Source organism: Protomyctophum bolini, assembly GCF_963924005.1.
Source record: "Protomyctophum bolini genome assembly, chromosome: 19".
Lineage (NCBI taxonomy): Eukaryota > Metazoa > Chordata > Actinopteri > Myctophiformes > Myctophidae > Protomyctophum > Protomyctophum bolini.
Window position 1 is genome coordinate 26,822,261 of NC_137880.1, and position 19,020 is coordinate 26,841,280.

The 19,020-nt window shown below is 41.9% G+C and overlaps 1 protein-coding gene across 2 annotated transcripts; it reads left to right on the forward strand.

The window, feature by feature from the left end:
• The first annotated feature begins 27 nt into the window (after window positions 1-27).
• On the forward strand, window positions 28-18,784 carry LOC308333870 (zinc finger protein 106-like). Of its 2 annotated transcripts, XR_013965829.1 has the most exons (22): window positions 28-93; window positions 387-505; window positions 637-698; window positions 2,318-2,527; window positions 3,458-4,543; window positions 6,168-6,516; window positions 8,160-8,229; window positions 8,379-8,533; window positions 8,701-8,761; window positions 9,253-9,853; window positions 10,350-10,387; window positions 11,822-11,964; window positions 12,466-12,600; window positions 12,985-13,101; window positions 13,598-13,789; window positions 13,980-14,042; window positions 14,739-14,858; window positions 15,019-15,090; window positions 15,265-15,336; window positions 17,068-17,214; window positions 17,529-17,936; window positions 18,012-18,784. XR_013965829.1 is itself a non-coding variant. In XM_080790380.1 (21 exons), the coding sequence occupies exons 2-21, from the start codon at window positions 389-391 to the stop codon at window positions 17,583-17,585; spliced, it is 3,867 nt and encodes a 1,288-aa protein (XP_080646506.1). In that variant the 5' UTR covers window positions 28-93; window positions 387-388; the 3' UTR covers window positions 17,586-18,784. The 2 variants fall into 2 exon arrangements, 1 of the variants encoding a protein (XP_080646506.1); XM_080790380.1 differs by having other exon boundaries at window positions 17,529-18,784.
• Window positions 18,785-19,020: the final 236 nt, after the last annotated feature.

Here is a 19,020-nt window from a genome sequence, read left to right on the forward strand (position 1 = left end):
TGGCTGCTACGGATAAGGAGGTGGGACCCAAACTACGCAAGACAAATGGCGACGGCCTGTTAGTTTCTCTTGGTGCCATGTGAAAATCGCAAGGTAACTTTTGGATTTACGTTATACACCCTATTCAATTCCCCGTATTTCTAGCTAATGGCATCCGTGTTGCCCAATCGAGTCTGTGCGACCCTACGTTTAAAGACTGTTGCACATTCAGTGTTATTGTTGAAACTCTCGGATGAACTCGTGTTCCACTGACACATGTCAATACATGACATCTGCCGAGCCTTTCAGGATGTGTAAAAACGTTACATAGCACATTTGGTGTGAACAAAACGGGGATTAGCGGTAAATTAAGTTATTGATTGTTGCTATATTTGCTCTTGTTTCAGAAATGGCTGCAACCGTAGTTAAAGTGGTGGTAACCGCCACCTGCAATGCTGAAAGAAAAGCCCCAGGGAAAAGAACAAGAACCTACTGTATGGTATGCCGATATAGTTATTTAACTGGGGTAAGTGATTATCAAGCTTGTTCCAAATCCATCCATACATGAGAAAGTAAAAGTCACTAATACATGCAGTCACTGTATTATGATTGATTGATTCATTGCTTGCTAACCTCGACAAAACGTGTTTTCTGCAGGATTCACATTGGCATATGCACAGCATGAAACATCACAAACAACTGGCCATTGCGTTGCCCAGGTGAGCTACAGTATTGTGTTACTGTTAAGTTACTGACACGCCCTGTGTCCCCAATTCTGTCACCTACCATAACCATTTGAATCACAGCATCCCTATTCTTTCTGTGGCAAGCTTGTCGAAAACAGCAGATCTACAAGCTCACTGTGCGTTGTAGTTCGGCTGTTTTCAAAGAGATTTGGTGTTGTGGGGGAAAAAAGAGAGCACTTAGTATAGCGTGCCCCAGTATTGAATGGCTGTGATATTACATACTGTACATTTCATGTATTCCAAATACACAGCCATAGATCACTCCGTTCCCGCCTGATCTTCATGGCATAAAACGACATTGTCCACAAAACCAACTCAACAATAAACAAACCAACATACAGTATAAGACTGTCAGTATATACAGGGTGATAACCAAATTGTTAAATGGTACGTAATATTTCACAAATATTGTGGAAAAATAAAATATCCGATCTACAAGCTCACAACGACTCACACTGCAAGGAGCTGTGGGCTATTCTCACAATATTTATCTGTGGAACAGAGTCAAAGTAAATGTAAATGCCTACATTGCTTTTCATGGTGTGTGTGTGTGTGTGTGTGTGTGTGGGGGGGGGGGTCAAATATGATTATTTTGGTGGGGTCATGCACTGGATTAGTCTTGCTTTATTCCCTGGTCAGTCTCTAATCACTGTACATTTATTCCATGGTCAGTCTCTAATCACTGTACATTTATTCCATGGTCAGTCTCTAATCACTGTACATTTATTCCTTGGTCAGTCTCTAATCACTGTACATTTATTCCATGGTCAGTCTCTAATCACTGTACATTTATTCCTTGGTCAGTCTAATCACTGTACATTTATTCCTTGGTCAGTCTCTAATCACTGTACATTTATTCCATGGTCAGTCTCTAATCACTGTACATTTATTCCTTGGTCAGTCTCTAATCACTGTACATTTATTCCTTGGTCAGTCTCTAATCACTGTACATTTCGTTTTCCTCTGAAGCTACTTCAGTTGCCATTCCATTAGCCCACAGTGACCCAACTCTCTACCATGGACACAAATTAAAGTAAAAGAAAGGGCTTGCAACTCACTTTCAATGCCACACAAACTTTAATAAACTAAGTTTAAGATGGAGGATGTGTGTTATTTTTGAACACTTAAATCCTAAAATTTATTTTATTTACTGTAGTCTAAATTACTGCAAGCACACAAGTAGAACACTTGAAAATAGAATGTTAGTTGAGTGTAGAGAGGCTTAGGATATTATGTATTTTCCTGTGCTTAATTATTATGTATTTTCCTGTGCTCTAATTTTTGAGTCTGACCTTATAGCAATACTTTTTTTTTTTTAATACTGTTATTAGGCATTTTTTGTATGACATCAGAATATTATCGACTGATAATGGGCTACTATTTTCTAGTTAACCACACCTTCTCTCTCTCTCTGTGTGTGTGTGTGTGTGTGTGTGTGTGTGTGTGTGTGTGTGTGTGTGTGTGTGTGTGTGTGTGTGACCTATTATTGTATTATATGCACCGTCATAAGACGAGAGCTGAGATGAGAGCATAAGATGTTGGTTGTTCACTCACCACTAACAAATGTGCTTATTTTTATTGTTTATATCCAGGGAACCATGCCATCATTGCCAGGCATGTAACGCACCCTCCATGTATCTTGAAACGTATGCCCTGCACATCTCCACCGCTCAACACAGGAAGAACTTGGCTCTGCTGCTGAAGAAAAAAGATCATGTAAAGGCTCTTACTGCAAAAGAGACTCTGAGTGATGCAGCCTTTAGCAGAGTCAGGGCTAGAAACCAGGAAACGAAGAAGGAACAGTAAGATTTTTACATACACTAGTACCTTTGCTTTATTCAAGCATAAAGGTGCATTCACCGGATGTGTGGAAAAAATGGTCAAGAACAGCTCTTCTCAGCTAGGATTGTGAATCTGGTCGCAGCAGAATCAGTGACGTGTACAGTATGTTTGCAGTGTTTCTGTTAGGCATGGAAAAACAAGCAAACACAATGTGCGCTTAACAGAGACGGACAATACTCTTGTCCATTCACAATTCTATTAACTGTATGTACAATAGCTCAGGAAATCCACTCACAGCAACAAATTACTTCTCCACCTTTGATGTCTCTGTTTTCTTGGGCAAGAATTGCAGAGGTTGAAAACATTTCTACGTTAGAGTATTTGCATTGCTTCGGCATAGACAACATGCATTTTTAATTGACTTAATATTGAATTACGTTGCTCAAACAAATTGCATCACACACCCAGTGTGTGTGTGTGTGTTTTATTTATTGAACATTTACGATGCCTGTATTAGCAGGGCTGAATAATGTTTCAGCAATGACAATGCAATGTACACAACATTGCAAAGGATGTAATGTAGCTGAGGCAATCATGTTGTACTAATACAAATTACTTCTTGACAGAGAACGAAGTCTAAGCATTATTGGGTAAGCATTTTGCATGATTAATCTGGAAGAAAACAGTGAATAAGATCAAGATTGAATAACTTCTTGGTAACAGTGCTCTGAGGTGGATTGTATTAGGTTGGGGATCACTAAGGAATTTACATATTCACAAACTGTGTGTGTGTGTGTGTGTGTGTGTGTGTGTGTGTGTGTGTGTGTGTGTGTGTGTGTGTGTGTGTGTGTGTGTGTGTGTGTGTGTGTGTGTGTGTGTGTGTGTGTGTGTGTGTGTGTGTGTGTGTGTGCTATATTTCTGTAACTGTTCTTCTTTTCAATTTATCACAGGAAGAAAGCAAAGGGAAAGCAAAAGAAGAAAGAGGCTAAAGCAGGAAATTCAGGAGAAAACAAAAGGCATCAGTCAATCAAGGAATCAGTTTCAACTATGTCAGAAATTGATATCATCAACAGAAATTATGACCAAAGCAACAGTCGGAGTACTGGAGGAAACAGAATTGATACAAAACCCAAGAACTGTCAAGGAATGCCACAACAATCAGTAGGGTATGATGATAGTTACTGTGACTTAACTGCAGACCAGCTATCACATACTGGAGGGATAATCTTAGGGCAGAAGGTTAAAGTATTTGAACAGAAAGAAGAGAGCATTAACAGATCTTCACAACCAGGGCAAGAACGAGTTCAGAATCTCTCTGCCACTACATCCACATGTCTAGACGGACCAACTGACAATGGTCAATTACGGGATGTTGATGTCAGTTCAATACTTAGGCAAGTCAGAAGAGAACTAGGTGTGAGGGAACCATGCAGGGCAGAGCGTGCAGCCCGTAATCAGAAGCAGAGCCAAGAGGCTGGTATCAAGGAGGAAGTGAAAAGCACTGCACAACAAACTGGCTTGGAGAAACCTGACACAGAGCAAACCACTCCATCTTTCACCACATTCATCAAAATGGCTCATAACAAATTAACAAAACCCCAATCTCTACAGTGCCCGCAGGTTGACACTACTATTATTCCTGTGCCCCGTATTGGAATGCGCATCTCCAATGTTAGCGCTGTTAAGTTAAAGAAGACAACACAGTCACAACAGTCAGAGGTGACCTCAGAGAGTAGGTGTGACTCAGACGAACCGTCAAGCAACTGGGAAAGAGGATCATCTAGAGGGCCTTCGGTGCCCATACTTGACACCCTGGCAGCTTCTCTCACTCGACAGTCGACATCTGCTGAGCCCAACCTAGATGCCGCTCGCAGAATCCGACATGTCAGCGAATCGGTTAAGACGGAGCCTGAGAAAGAGGGGCGACTCAGACCAACCGTTCAGAAGTTGCTCGGCTCATCGGGGAAGGTCGACTGGAATGAGATGTACCAGGAGGTCAGCAGGAAGAAAAAAGAGAAGATCAAAGGCATGCCCAGGTGGGGGAGTCAGCAAGACCAAGTTAGCAATTGTTCTTCTCCGCTATTAGCGGCACTCTATCACAGTGGTTCCCAAAGTGGGGTCTGGGGACCCCTAGGTGTCCTTGAGAGAGTTCCAGGGGGTCCCCAGCTAAATGATAGCTGGGAACCAAATGGATCCTAACGGCTTCATTTGGTTCCATTTGTACACTCGGAGTTAAATTAATTTAATTTAATTAACATTGATTTTACAATAATAAATTGGGGTCCCAGAGATAGAGATGGGTGACTGTACTAATAATGTAATGTAGCCTAATTTAGGTCAAGCTGGGGGTGGGGGTCCTTGAAATGAAAATAGAGCCATAAAGATCTTCTCTTATGGGGGTCCTTGGCATATATTTTCTAATGGGGGGTCCGCTTGCTAATGAGTGTCAATTTGGGGGTCCTTGGGCGGCGGTCCTTGGGCGGCGGTGGCTCAGGGGTAGAGTGCCTGGATGGGAACCGCAAGGTTGCCAGTTCGAACCCGGGCTCCCCCAGAGTTACTGTCGAAGTGTCCTTGAGCAAGACACTGAACCCCTAATTGCTCCCGATGTGCTAGTTGGTGCCTTGCATGGTTTCCGCTGCCATCGGTGTGTGAATGGGTGAATGTAATGCACAATCTATGTAAAGCGCCTTGGATAAAGGCGCTATATAAATGCACCATTTACCATTTACCATTTACCATGAAAACGTTTAAGAACCACTGCTCTATCATGTCTGTCTGATCATCCATCTGTCGAAAACTTAGGTTCCAAACAAGATATCTCAATATCTTGTCAGATTACCATGAATCTTGGAGCATCCTAGGCTTTTGTGTTGCTAAATGTAGGCGACAAAGTGTTATGCACACCTGTATGCTCTGAGGCGGGTGCATATAGGCAGGGGTCCTGACCTTCCTTGAGATGCCTGAAGAAGGTCTTTGACCGAAACGTTGCCTGTTGTGGCAACCCAGGGGAGAACAGGTACAGATTCACAATAAAACAAGAGGCTCGGAGTCAGAGGCAGCATAAACTTAAATCATCTTTTATTTAAAGTCTTAGGGAAAGGGGCAAACGGGGCAACACATCAAAATAAAGGTTCCTCTTCTGGGGGGGCTTAGGCTTCCATAGTTACTTGCAGTCCTGTGGGCAGAGCAGAGAGAGAGCAGGGACTTTTAGTTGGGGGAGGGTGCTGTAGGCTCTCCCTTGAGGAGTTCCGTCGGCTTGAGAGATCTCCCTCATACCAGCCTCATGCACAGAGAGATTCCTCCAGCAGCAGTTCAGACTCACTCCCCAGACCGCTTGGGCGTCGGCTCTTTAACAGCTTCTGGTGATGGCCTGACTGGCTGCAGGTGCGTCCATGTCCAGGCTCCCATTGGCTGCAATACCTGTACCGGGTGATAGACTCCCTCTATCACCTCCCCCAGCCTCATTCTGTGGGGAATAGGCCTGGCTGTTTCCCCTGGTTTGCCACACTGTACATAAAGTTCGTATTGCAAGTACAGACGGTGTGCGGGTCTCTGCACTGTGCAACTGTGTGTTGCTAAATTTACAATTTTTATTTACAGTTTGAGAAACACCTTTTCTATAAAATCAACTGAAATTGTTTTCATGCATTTGTTGTACAGGTTTGGGATTGAGATGATGAAACCCCACTCTGACCAAGGAGATGTAAGGCAGGACCAGGACATTGCCCTATCAGAGGGCTTCCACTGGGATTCTGTTTTGCCTAGCGATCCTCCACCTGCGCCCTGTGCCCTACCCTCCTCACCTCAAAACACAGCGGTTAATGATTCCATCATAGAGAGACCGTCACACCCTTTAATGCAAGAGCCTTTGGAGGAGCCGAATGCTGCTCTGGGGGGTGGCAGGAGCATCCAAGCCATGATGACAAAGGACCGTATAAAAGTGGAACCAGATGACAATGTGCCATCGGGAAGAAACCTCAATGCTGAGAATATAATGAAACGGAAGACGGTAAGGAGATGTAGATGTCATCAGTCAACCTCAACCTTTTTACTCTGTAACGCCTCAGAAAATATTTGGCTCTCCAAGTACCACCATGATGACTGCGTTAAAATACAGTAGAGTAGACCTATCCCATCCAATTCACCTATGCACAGTGCACATGCCGGAAACATGCCTTCTTCAGTCTTTTTCATAGTCAGTTGTGTATATGTTACACTACAGTACAAGTGAGAAAAACGGAACAGGGGCGCCCGTTTTACCGGAACGGGAGGCCGTGGGTTAAACACGTCATCAGGCACAGGGGTGGCGATCACTGGCTGTCGGTGGACCCGGTTGGCCCGTAGGCCTCCCGTTCGTCGTCTTTTTCCCGGTCTCGTCCCTTCCTGTTCGGCACGCCTGTTCTGAAGTTGTCACACAATGCCACAGCCAGCAAGAGACTGTAGTACTGTAACTTATTCAAACACATTAAGTGAAAACAACTGTACTACTGTACTAGCCTATTTCTCACACACACACACACACTTTACCGGCTTTACCACTGGTGGGTACACGTACCACAGGTTGAGAACCACTCAAGTAAAAGATATTAGTTGTAATGAGGAATGTACATACACGGATGCTCACCATCCAACATATACTGAAACATAGCCCATAGTGGGTTTGAATGTGAGACGCACGGGATCCGTTCGTAATTATGACGGCGCATTAGTCCAACAACGTGGCTTCGCATGCAGTTAGAGTTAGGGACAGGGTTAGTAATGGGGCGAGTTGGAATAATGACTGTCTACACACCCGTTTGGTATCAGATCACCCCTGCAATCCTACACACCCGATTTTAGCTTTCAACAACTTTGCTAGCTTGTCATTTATACATCCCACATTTACCTCCCACATTGTCACCCAGTGACCAGATGTCATACTGTATATTCAGTTCATGTTGAACTGCCCTCCCCCACCCCCAGTATAACACAGCTTGCAAATTGCACATCACAAAAATAGCAACATTTGGAACATAGAAAGATAATGTCAAGGAAGGGAACAATCCACACTGATCATGTTGTTTCTCTCTAGTGCCATTTGTTAATGTGAGATACAAATTCTCAGGTTGTATAAGTCATGGCTTCCCAAAGTGGGGTCCTTGAGGGAGTTCCAGGGGTTCCCCAGCTAAATGATAGTTTGTAACCAATTAAGTTAAATTAACATTGATTTTACAATATGAATTGGGGTCCCAGAGATAGAAATGCCATTTAATGGGGGCCCGTAGCCTAATTCAGGTCAAACCGGGGGCCCTTGAAATGAAACTGGTTGACAATCACTGCTAGAGCAGTAAACAGCTTTTCTTATGGGGGTCCTTAGCATATATTTTCAATTGGGGGTCTGCAGGCTAATTAGTGTCAATTTGGGAGTCCTTGACATGAAATAGTTTGGGAACCACTGGTATAAGTTATACTGTACTAAGCCACTTAGCCAGAAAACTGATTAATTTAGCTAACTGTCTGAAAGCCTTTTCAGTTGCACAGGGACACCAACAGCCATCAAACGCTGGGTATTGTTTCCTTGTGAGCTGATGCCCGTCAAGGGGTTTGTGCATGGCTGTGAATGTTGGTACTTCAACAGGTGTATTGTCATAACTTTGTGTTGTTTTCCATCAGGATGGTGATAATATGGGCTTTGCTACTATGGAACAAAGTGGAAAAAAGAGAAGAGCAACATCAAACGAGGGTAAATAAGATATTTTATGTATTTATTGACTCAATATAAATATAATGATTGCCTCAAGTTGCAAATAAAGTCCATCCAAATGTGCGTATACAAAGGAGTGGGAAAATAATTGACAATAGATTTATTTCAACCTTTTTGTGTCAATGTAGACCAGTCCAAAGTGGACCAGCTCTTGATGGTGTCTCTTAAGGAGGATAAGCTGTGCCAGTCACTGCAGGAAATTGACAATTCACTGATTCATGCCCGCAACGCCTTGCAGGCTGCGTACACAGAGGTCCAAAGACTACTGCTGCTCAAACAACAGGTAGCCCACACCATCAATGGACAACAAGCTACTAACTAGAATATAAATTAATTTGTGCTATTACTGGATGTGTTAAGTTCACTTTACCTCAGAAACATTGATTAACTCTCTCCCCCCCCCCCCCACCACACACACACACACACACACACATACACACCTGTTTTTAGTGTACCAATGAGGTCAACACTCTGAGGACCCAGCGAATTGAGATCCTGCAAGGGATGCAAGGTAGGAGTTTACATTGAGAAAGCATTTTATACATATTTTTAATAAGAGTAATAGGCCCTCCACTCCAATCACTATAACTTTAAAGATATTGTTTTTAAAATCATAAATAAAGTGGATGGCAGTGTTCACGCCACAACTATAACGATGACTGAACAATTTAGATATAGTTTCTTGCTGTGGAGACCTTTGCACACCATATGGCTGGTTTATTTGTGCGAGTTTATTCACACATTCATATTTTTCAAACTATATCCAGTCAATGCAATACATATCGGCGTTGGAATTGCTGCCTGTTATTTTTTGGGACCAGTTTCGCACTTATTTTAGCACATCTGAACCTTAAGTCACTTGTAGTATGACATGATTTGAATGTGACTTTCATAGGGCTATTGTCAATTATCGTGTTGCCCATTTCCGTTGCCCTCAGGTTGTACCGGCATTTAATGGGCAAGAAACGGTTAACCCCATTTATCTCTCCATGTCTTGTTCAGATGGGTACACTGATGTGGGAGAGAACAATGGCTCAACTCTGGCGAGAGCTGCCACTATGTCTCCAACGCCCCCTCCTTGTTTATCCAACCCCACTACGACCTCGGCCTTACACACACCACCTAGCAGAGCCTCACCGTCTTCCATCACCCTTACCTCTGAGACTCTTCCAAGGGTGTTAAAAATGGAAAGATGTGAACCGTGGGCAGACGAACCGGCCCGTCCACATTGTAACCGTGCATCTCCTCAAATGGCTAGCAGTCCCGTTCCTGTTCTCCTCCCCAGCTTACTACTCCCGCCGTCGCACACGCCTGCGGCCCCACCAGCTGTAGCACAACGGACAGAGTCCATCACGGGGAGAACCCAAGATGAGCCTGTTTCTGCTCAACACACGAGAGGAGAGAACGATAGCGACGGCTCTTTAGATCCCTTCCTGAGCTCCGACGTCATTGACATCGAGGACTCTGATGACGAGGTCTCTAAACCCTCAGTGGCTCCTCAGAGTGCTGCTTCAGTGGCTCCTCAGAGTGCTGCTTCAGTGCAGCTCAGTACTGCTGCTGGTCAGACGCTGAAGATTAAGAACGAGTTTAAGGACTTGGTCAGGTCAGTTCCATCCAGAGGTGCATGTGTTGTAGGGCTGGGCATTAATGACTTCAAATCAATATCACGGGTATTACGATTTAAGGAACGTTTTATTTTAAATAACTAAAATGGCAGATGTGCAAGCTCAAAATGCATCATGATGTGGTGTGTTATTAACTTGTACAAAGTAGATAGGCTATTATCACCACCATTAGGAATAAGTTGTTAATCAGACTAATTGATTTAGTCGAATATAACATTTATTTGAATGTTTTCGTGTTGATATACAGTATAATAAATAGAAAACATAATCTAAAACAAAACCCTGGCTGCTTCTTGATTATTCGATTAACATACAGGAAAGATTAAGACTGTTATTGGTTCTACTTCGGGTTTTGATATTTTTTTGGTTAATTGCCTAGCCCTAATGTGTTGTATAATTTCCTCAATAGTAACGGGCCCAAGTTCAGATAATCTTATATTAATTATTAACAAGACATTTCTGTTGTTCCCTCAGAAAAATTGAAGTTCCATCAGTCTCTGTGAATAATCCTGGTGAGTTATCAAATTTCCTGACTTTATTGTCAATGTGTCATAGAGGGATTTGTTTTCACAGCCTGTTCAACATCGAAATACATAAATAAATAAAAACAGCATACAACACTTAGAACACTAACATTCAGGTAAATACATATCTGTAGAATCAGAAAATAAATACTGGTAAATAAAATTCATACTTTGTAGCACAAAGCAACATGTCAGGGAGGCAGTTTGTTTAATGCTGCAGTGACTGAATGGACCAAACTACCACTAAAGCAAGGTTAAAGTCCATCTCCGTCCAAATGGTGGTATTGAGAACTTTATGAGAAGTGCTCATTGAGAGTTTGATGAATGTTGTTGGCTATAGCACACGCTAGGTGATTGAACAGTGTGATGTCTTTGGCAAAATGCTAATTTATTAATTCAATACAGGAAGCAGACATGGAGGTAGCCGAGACTAAAATGTTGAGGTTCTCTCTGGAATTAATAAGGAGATATAAAGCCAGAGAGGCCAGACTGAGGTGGTTTGGACAGAGGAGGGAAATTACAGAGGAGGGATAGTGAGCAGGGATGCTAATTGTTAATAGCTGTTAAGAAATTCTTCAATTAAACTTAACAGTTAACCAATAATAGAAAAATCAGCGGTTCCATCATTGGGCGGTTTTCTGTGAATGTAATGCTGTCTGCGTGCGAGTGGCCAAGGAACACACACACGCCTGTTAAAGTCCCCCCCAACTTGGTAGCCACAGAAACGTCTCTGCTTTTGCATATGATGTGACAGACAAGACAGTGCACTTTTCATTTCATTTTATTCCTCATACAAAGATGCCATTGCCATGCCCTGGCCTGTATCGCAAATGGTCAAATATTTGATTAAGGAATATAATATGCTTTTGTATTCTTTCTGTATATCCGCAAAATGTACAGTAGATTTCCATGTTAGACATTGAGGGAAATTAAGATTCTCAGATACAAATAAAAATAAATGCCGCTTATCAACTAACCGGTTAATCGATCGATAAGATAGTCAAAACGTATATTTGGGCCCAGGCGGTGGTGTAACCGTTTGGGCACCTGACTGGTAATCCAGTCGCAGTGTGCCGCGGGTTCGACTCCCGAGCCCGACACAGCCTTTACTGCATGTCTTCCCCCATCTCTCTCCCGTTTCCTGTCAGCCTATTGTCTGTCCCTTCAAAAAAAACAATAAAAGGCGTAAGCCGCAAAAAAATGTCTTAATTTTTTTTTATATTTGTAGAAGGATGTTGAGGTTTGAACAGCCAGGCACGAGGCCTAGAGGAAGACCAAAGAGGAGATTTATGGATGTAGTGGGAGAAGTGAAATGGAGACAAACGATTTGTTGTGGCAACCCCTGAAGGGAACGGCCAAAAGGGAAATAAGACAGTACCATAATAACCTTTTAATTGAATAAGTCATCTCCCATCTTTTCAGAGTCTGCTGACATGGCTTTGGAAGAAGAGCCTGCCTTGGGTACATTCAAGAACCACACAGGACCAGTCTATGGCATGCAGGTCCACGGCGGGTTACTCTATACTTGCTCAGGAGACAACACAGTGCATGCCTACAGTCTGGTGGTATGCTCTGACCTAACTACTAATAATAATTTACTTGAATAGTGGTTTACTTTTATACAACATTTGCAAGCTGTCAAAGCACTTTTCATGATGGATTATTTAATTGCTGCCATCTCAAATGATTTATATTTGTATATCAAATCAAATCAAATCAAACTTTATTTATACAGCGCATTTACATCGACCAAGGTCGAACCAAAGCGCTTCACATATGCATAGCATAATTACAAAATACAAACACAAGCAAACAGAAAAAGGGATAAAATAAAGCAATAAATTCAAAGAGAGAGCAAAAAGTAAAATTGGCAGTCCATAGGAACATAGCTCGTGGGCAGACTTAAATTAAATTGAATTAAAAGCGATAGAGAAAAAATGAGTCTTTAATAAGGATTTAAAAACCGTCAAAGACCGAGCAGCGGTCCATCTATTAGTCAAAGTACAGTACAAAGTTACATTATGTTTGTGTAATGATGGGTCACTTTATAATTTATATCATTCCAGACCAAAGACTGTGTGATGGTGTTTGAGGGCCACACAAACAAAGTAAATTGTTTGCTGGTGTCATCACTGCCCAGCCTGCCTGTGCGCCTCTACACTGGATCTAGTGACAAGACTGTCTGCTGCTACAGTATAAAGGTACAACGCCAACACAACACAACACATGGCCACACATTTTTGGTCATAAATTATTGTTGCCTGAGGCTGATGGTGGCATATGCAGCATCCATCCCCCCCCCCCCCCCCCCCCCCCCCACACACACACACACACACACACCAAAGTTGTTTCCTCATCTGCATATTTCTCTTGTATCGTTCCACTTTCGGTGTGACCACCATTCAATCTTCAACTAACTACTGAACTACACAAACGCGCAGCAAATAGGGAAGATGAATTCTGTGACTAGTTAAAGGTGAATAAAAAATAGCTGGCTCAATATCGTAAATATGATGCAATGTGTTTGTCAAAACTACACAAACCTCTAGGTTGCCCTTACAGTATCTTTCTCTCTCATTCACTAGTCGAAGAAATGCCTGGATCAGAAATCTCTTCCAGATCGAGTGTTGTGTTTACACATTGCCTGGAAAATTCTGTATGTGGGGGTCGCCGACGGATCAGTGTTTAGCTTTGATGTAAAGGTAAGCCTGCTTCCTCCATGTTACCTCCAGAGTACTGCCATGTATCTTCAGATGCGTTTTGTTCTCCTAGTGAAACTCACTGCCAGGTGACAAGAAGCGGCCTTGGCAACGCACATGTCAAAAGAGACTGTGGGCTGTATTTCGCGTGTCTTCAGTACCAGGTGCTCTTTGGCCACTCAGAATAGCCAAATGGCATTGATCACGCCTCCAGGTCTTTAGTTTACTCAAGTTAGGAAATAAGACCTGGTACTTAAGACACGCAAAATACAGCCCTGTATGCGCTTGCTAGGACCAACTGTGGGAGTTGGCAGTGATATGGGACTAAGGGATCTGGTATAAAACTAAATGCTGAGAAAAATATTAATTTGAAAAAGCTAAATTTGAATGTGCTTAACCTCTGACTCCACCATCATGCTGAACTTTAGACCTTATGCCTTTATAGTACATAATTATTCCCTGTTTGTTTTTTCTCTCTCATAATTATCTGCTTCTGAAGACCCTGAAACAGCTGGATGTGTTTGAATGCCACGGTACCCGAGGTGTGAGCTGTATGTCTACAGCCCAGGAGGGGGCTCGCAGGATACTGCTAGCTGGGTCGTATGACAGCACCATTAGTGTGCGCGACGCCAAGAGTGGCCTGATACTGCGCACACTGACGGGTCACACCAAGACCGTACTCTGTTTGAAGGTTCCGAACCTCACTCTGTTTTCACACAACTTGCATACTTTGAATTTGCTCCAATTTATTTGACTTTCAACATTTATAGGCATGCGATTATAATGTTTGTAAACTATGGAGCAAATTGCACCTGTATTTTCAGTTACTATGGGTTTAACGGCAGGGGAAATAAAGCTGTCAATATTCTTGGTCTTTTCAGGTGGTGAATGACCTTGTCTTCAGCGGTTCGAGTGACACATCTGTTCATGCCCATAATGTCCATGTAAGTAAAATAAATGATGAAAGATGATGAGTTTAAGGATCAAACTAAGTGTACCATAAATAAAATTGGATATTCTGTCTAGATTTCTTCCTTGGCTGTAACTAAGTCACATACAACCACTAGTCTGACTCTGAACCCAGGGGGACCAACCTATGATACACCTTATGGCTTCTGAGATTCACTTTCCCTTTGCCACAGGGACAGCCTGCATAGTGATAAAACCTTTCACCGCTGAATGCGCCCCCAAATCCCTATCCTGATTCCTAATGTTTATAGAATTTATTAGGAGCAGCTAGTCTTCCTGGGGTCCACACAGAACATAAAAACATGACATTAAGCTAACATTACATTAAGCTAGCAAATCGACTATTTTTGTCTTACACAAACAATTAACAATGAATGGATGATGTACGACGATAAGAGCACCCCCCACTTCACACCCGGGTGTGATTTATACACAGGTTTAATGTTTGTCTTTAGTTCAATGTTTGTTTTGTAAAAGCCATTGACAATGAAGGGCAAATTTACATCATAATGTAACTCATTACGTCATATTGTCTCTTTATTGTTAATGGCGTTTAATGTTTGTGTTGCCACGGTATGTTTTACATCACCTAATCAACATGAGTTAGACTTTAATATATTAGCGCCCTCACTTCACGTCACGGGTGTGATTTTTTTCTTTTCGGTCTGCAGACAGGAGAGTTGGTACGCATCTATAAGGGCCATAGTCACGCCGTCACCGCAATCGCCATCTTGGGGAAGGTCATGGTGACGGCTAGTCTAGACAAATTTGTCCGTGTGCATGAGCTACAGGTACGTATTGACTCTTAACATGGAATTGTACTCCTAATATGAGAGATCCCTCACTTAGGCATTTTCATCTTAATGGTTGACATCTTATTGGTCAAGTTAACATTATAACTCAAAACTAATATGCAGCCTTTTCCAAACGTTCTCTTTTTTCCTGTGTTAGTCACATGACCGCCTGCAGGTGTATGGGGGTCACAGTGACATGGTGATGTGTATGACCATATACAAGAGCACGGTACGTAGTGTTCATTTAAAAAATGATGAATGAACACTGATAATTTTACTGTGATTCTTAAAGTTTTAGTGTGCTGGAGTCAGCATTTTAGAAGGAATGATGAGACCTTCCTGAATTTCCCTGATCAACATAATTTTCGGTCATTGAGCTGTGGCTTATCTGTTTCCCACTCAGATCTACACCGGTTGCTATGATGGAAGTGTTCAAGCCGTCAGACTCAACTTGATGAAGAACTTCCGCTGCTGGGTATGGATATACGGCTGCATAATATCATTCTTGACATTGCATTGTGACTGGCTCAGAGGCATTCCAAAATGTGCCGATATCCCAATAACAACACTCTGAACATAGCAATGGTCACTGCCTGCTTACCCTCTAACATTAGCTGCCACAGCGTGTTTCCACCAACACTTAAAATTATAACAATCTTACATTGGTCTAATTTGATGTAGTTGTAAGCATAATAATCTTAGTTTGTTTTTTGTTATAAAAAAAGTACCGGTAAATGTAATTTTGTGGTATTCTTAAAGGTGATATAGGCAAGTTTTCAGTGTTTGTACACAGAATTGATCGAGTGTTTCCAAACAAATTAAAATCTAGCTCCACCCCCCTCCCCCCGTCATTCTATTGGCTGAGCCAGGTCACTTCAGGCTATGGGGTTGTTGTTGCTGCTGGGAGGGACGCTATGGATATTGCGCTCGTATGGCTAAATATGACATTAAAAAATTATGAATTTCTATCGATATCATAGTTACAACAATGACATTGAGTTGACATGTTTTTTTAAGGGTAACTGTAGCGTAATCACAATATCACAAGACTGACACGACGAGTCCCGCAAATGAGGAAGTAGGAAGTAGTGGAGCAGACTCACTGGCTCTCAATTCAATTATCTTTCATTTGTAATCGTGCATATAAAACATATTGCCCCTCAAATGCCCCAGCCACTACAGCATCGTTCATGTGAACTACTTTGTCCACGGTTATTCATCGCTATGATGATCAGCGACGGCTTGTCACCGTTGGCGAGCACGGGTTGAATGCAAGCTTCAAGCCGGCCGGACCACCAAACCATGCGCTATACATAGCGATTCTCATAATTTCAACAGGCTTACATATTACATCATAAACATACTATTTCACATGAACAATGGTGAAACTAAGATATGGGGATAATATTATACTTGCAAATTGCAAGTATAATATTATCCCCATATCTTAGTTTCACCAATGCGATTTCATTGCAAGTTGCAATGAAATCACATTGCGTTTTCATTATAATACTGCTGGGTCGAACACACAGTCACAGCCTCGCGCTGCAATTGGCTAAGACTCCGCGTCACCCCCCACACAGACCCTCCTCCCAACACGACGCTTCCGTCCCGCGACATAAACAACAGTGGATATAAACAGATACAAACACATAGAGGGAGACAAAGGGAGAGTGTATGTCTACAGGGCAGCAGCTCAGCATCAAAATATAGGGGAAGATAGAGGGAATAAGGCCACAAATATAGATAGATAAATATGTTGATTTTTGGCTGAAAACTTGCCTATATCACCTTTAACTACCACTTAATTGCATTAGCATTTTTACTGGCTGACGTGGCTTACAAAGACACATCTTTAGTGCAGCATGCAACCCGTTATTGAGATATGAGCATCAAGCATTGAGTTGTTTGGCGGAAGTCTGCACCCAGACCACACTACAACGCGGAGCGGAGCAGCTGACAACAGTGGCTAATGTTATGAGCTAACTGTAGAGCAGGAAAGCCATAACAAAACACAGTGATTTAACCAACAAAAAAACGAAAACTGGGATCAAATCCAGGTAGAAGAGGAAATTTACATAGTGCGGCTTTAAATAAAGAAATATAACATGTGAATTATTCTTAAGATGAGTGCTCGCCTTTCTCTTTTTAAAATGTCTTCTCAACTCACTTTTATTTATGTTTTCCAACTCTACTCTCTGTCCAGTGGCATGGCTGCAATTTCATCTTTGGCATTGCTGAACACCTGCTGCAGCACCTGCTCAGAGACCACAGCAACCCTCAGCTGCAGTCAGTCAAGTGTCGCTGGAGAGATTGCAACACCCTCTTCTCCACGCCAGACTCCGTAAGACAGGTAATGCACGACAGTCATTTGATACCTTCTGTTCCCCTCGAGAGCTCTACGTTCTGTAATGTGTGGATGTTATAGCGTGGGAGTGATGTCACTTAAATGTATTGGACTGTGCCAAATATGTGAATGTAATGTAATTACATTAGGCTTTATGTAAAATGAAAACAAGACTAAGGTGCTAAGACATGGGTGTGTTGTATAGGTTTGTCTTGTGCTTCATGAAATGAATGCCACAGCGCCTCAGGACATCAGGGTTAGATAGGATAATGAATACTGAATTATTCCACATTTCCCTTTCCCTGTTCTTTATTCTTCAGGATCTACCAGATCACATGCAGTACCATGTGGATAACAACAGCAAGCTGGAGATATAGAACACAAACCTTAACTGCAGCAGATGAGTCTGGTGCTCCCACCAGTACATGACACCAGCTAAGCCTCTTTGCATTTGTTTTTAAAGGGCTCGACCCATTTTTCTTAATGGTTCCTGTTTTTGTATATTTATGATCACGTCCTCGTGGACTGTGGTCCTTATGTTCGCTCAGTTTTCGCAGGGACACGGCGAGAGACACTTAATTTCAGTGCTAATCTTTTTGGATTCCTAAACCTGTTAACTGATATCCAGTATCCAACAACCTGCAATAATCAGTTAAACTGAAACCCATTGAGCCAATGAACATTAAAGCGGTTAAGTAACAACAGGTTACATACTTGGTCAATCCATTGTTTGTAAAATTGGTTGCTCATTAAAGGGACACTTCAACCTTTTTGCCAAAAGAATATATGTTAATGACGTTTAGAAGATGTAGAACACTTTCCTGGAGGGGAGGGGTCTTTATGTGTGTAATATGTGGTTTTATATTTTAGCACTGAGCCCAGTGTCTGATGTCATGGACACTGGGCTCACTTAAATCAAAAATATCTAAAACCACATATTACACACATAATGGCCCCCAGGGAAGTGTTCTAAATCTTCTAAACGTCATTAACATATATCTTTTTGCGAAGTGTCCCTTTTAATGTTTTTTTCCGAATCTACATATTGTCGCTGTCCTACATTACTTTCCTACTTTGTCATACTACAGTGTCATGCAAAAATATCAGACCTACAATTACGTAAAAGTGAAGGTGGTTACAGTACCGGTAAGTCTCTGTGGGTTTTATTTAACCAATGAAACGTATTAACAAGAGCTTGTGACTAAGTAATAACTACATTGGAGCCATTGTTTTAAACATATAAGGTTTCCGCAGGACAGCAACAATATGTTAAGAGTTTAATGTGTTTATTGTGGGCTCTGTTGGTTCACAAGAAGAGGATTTTATGGAGAATGTAATTGTGAATTGATAATTTGAGTGATGTGATTTGATGTACAGCAGTAGCCTTCTGCTACTTGGAGAAGGATTTTCTTTTTGCATTTCCTACCAATATATGCACATTTCCATTACCATTGCATATTGGACATGGCTTTTGTTTGACATCAAATACTGTGACTTATTTCTTCAAAAACAGTATTTTGTTCTGATATTTCTTGTCTGATATTTTAGCAGCATTAAATGCCACCAAATCCTAGAATGCTTTTCATAGTCTGTATTGTTTTTGTCATGGACTAGTATCTCCTACCCTCAACCTGAACAAAATTGACTTTAACTGATTGCCATCCTTAGAGCCCTGCAATCTCATTAGTAGTGCTAAAAAACAACATTTAAGCAAATTCTTATTCGTGTCAGAATCGGGTATAAATATTGCATGTTAACTTACAACACATTGTAAACGACAGTAGAAGCTGTACCGTAAAGGTGCCACAATTT

Coding starts and splice junctions, on each gene's coding strand:
- LOC308333870 (XM_080790380.1), top strand. CDS start 389: ATGGCTGCAACCGTAGTTAAAGTGGTGGTAACCGCCACCTGCAATGCT. Junction 699..2,317: donor CTGGCCATTGCGTTGCCCAG/GTGAGCTACAGT, acceptor GTTTATATCCAG/GGAACCATGCCATCATTGCC. Junction 13,102..13,597: donor TGTTTAGCTTTGATGTAAAG/GTAAGCCTGCTT, acceptor CTGCTTCTGAAG/ACCCTGAAACAGCTGGATGT.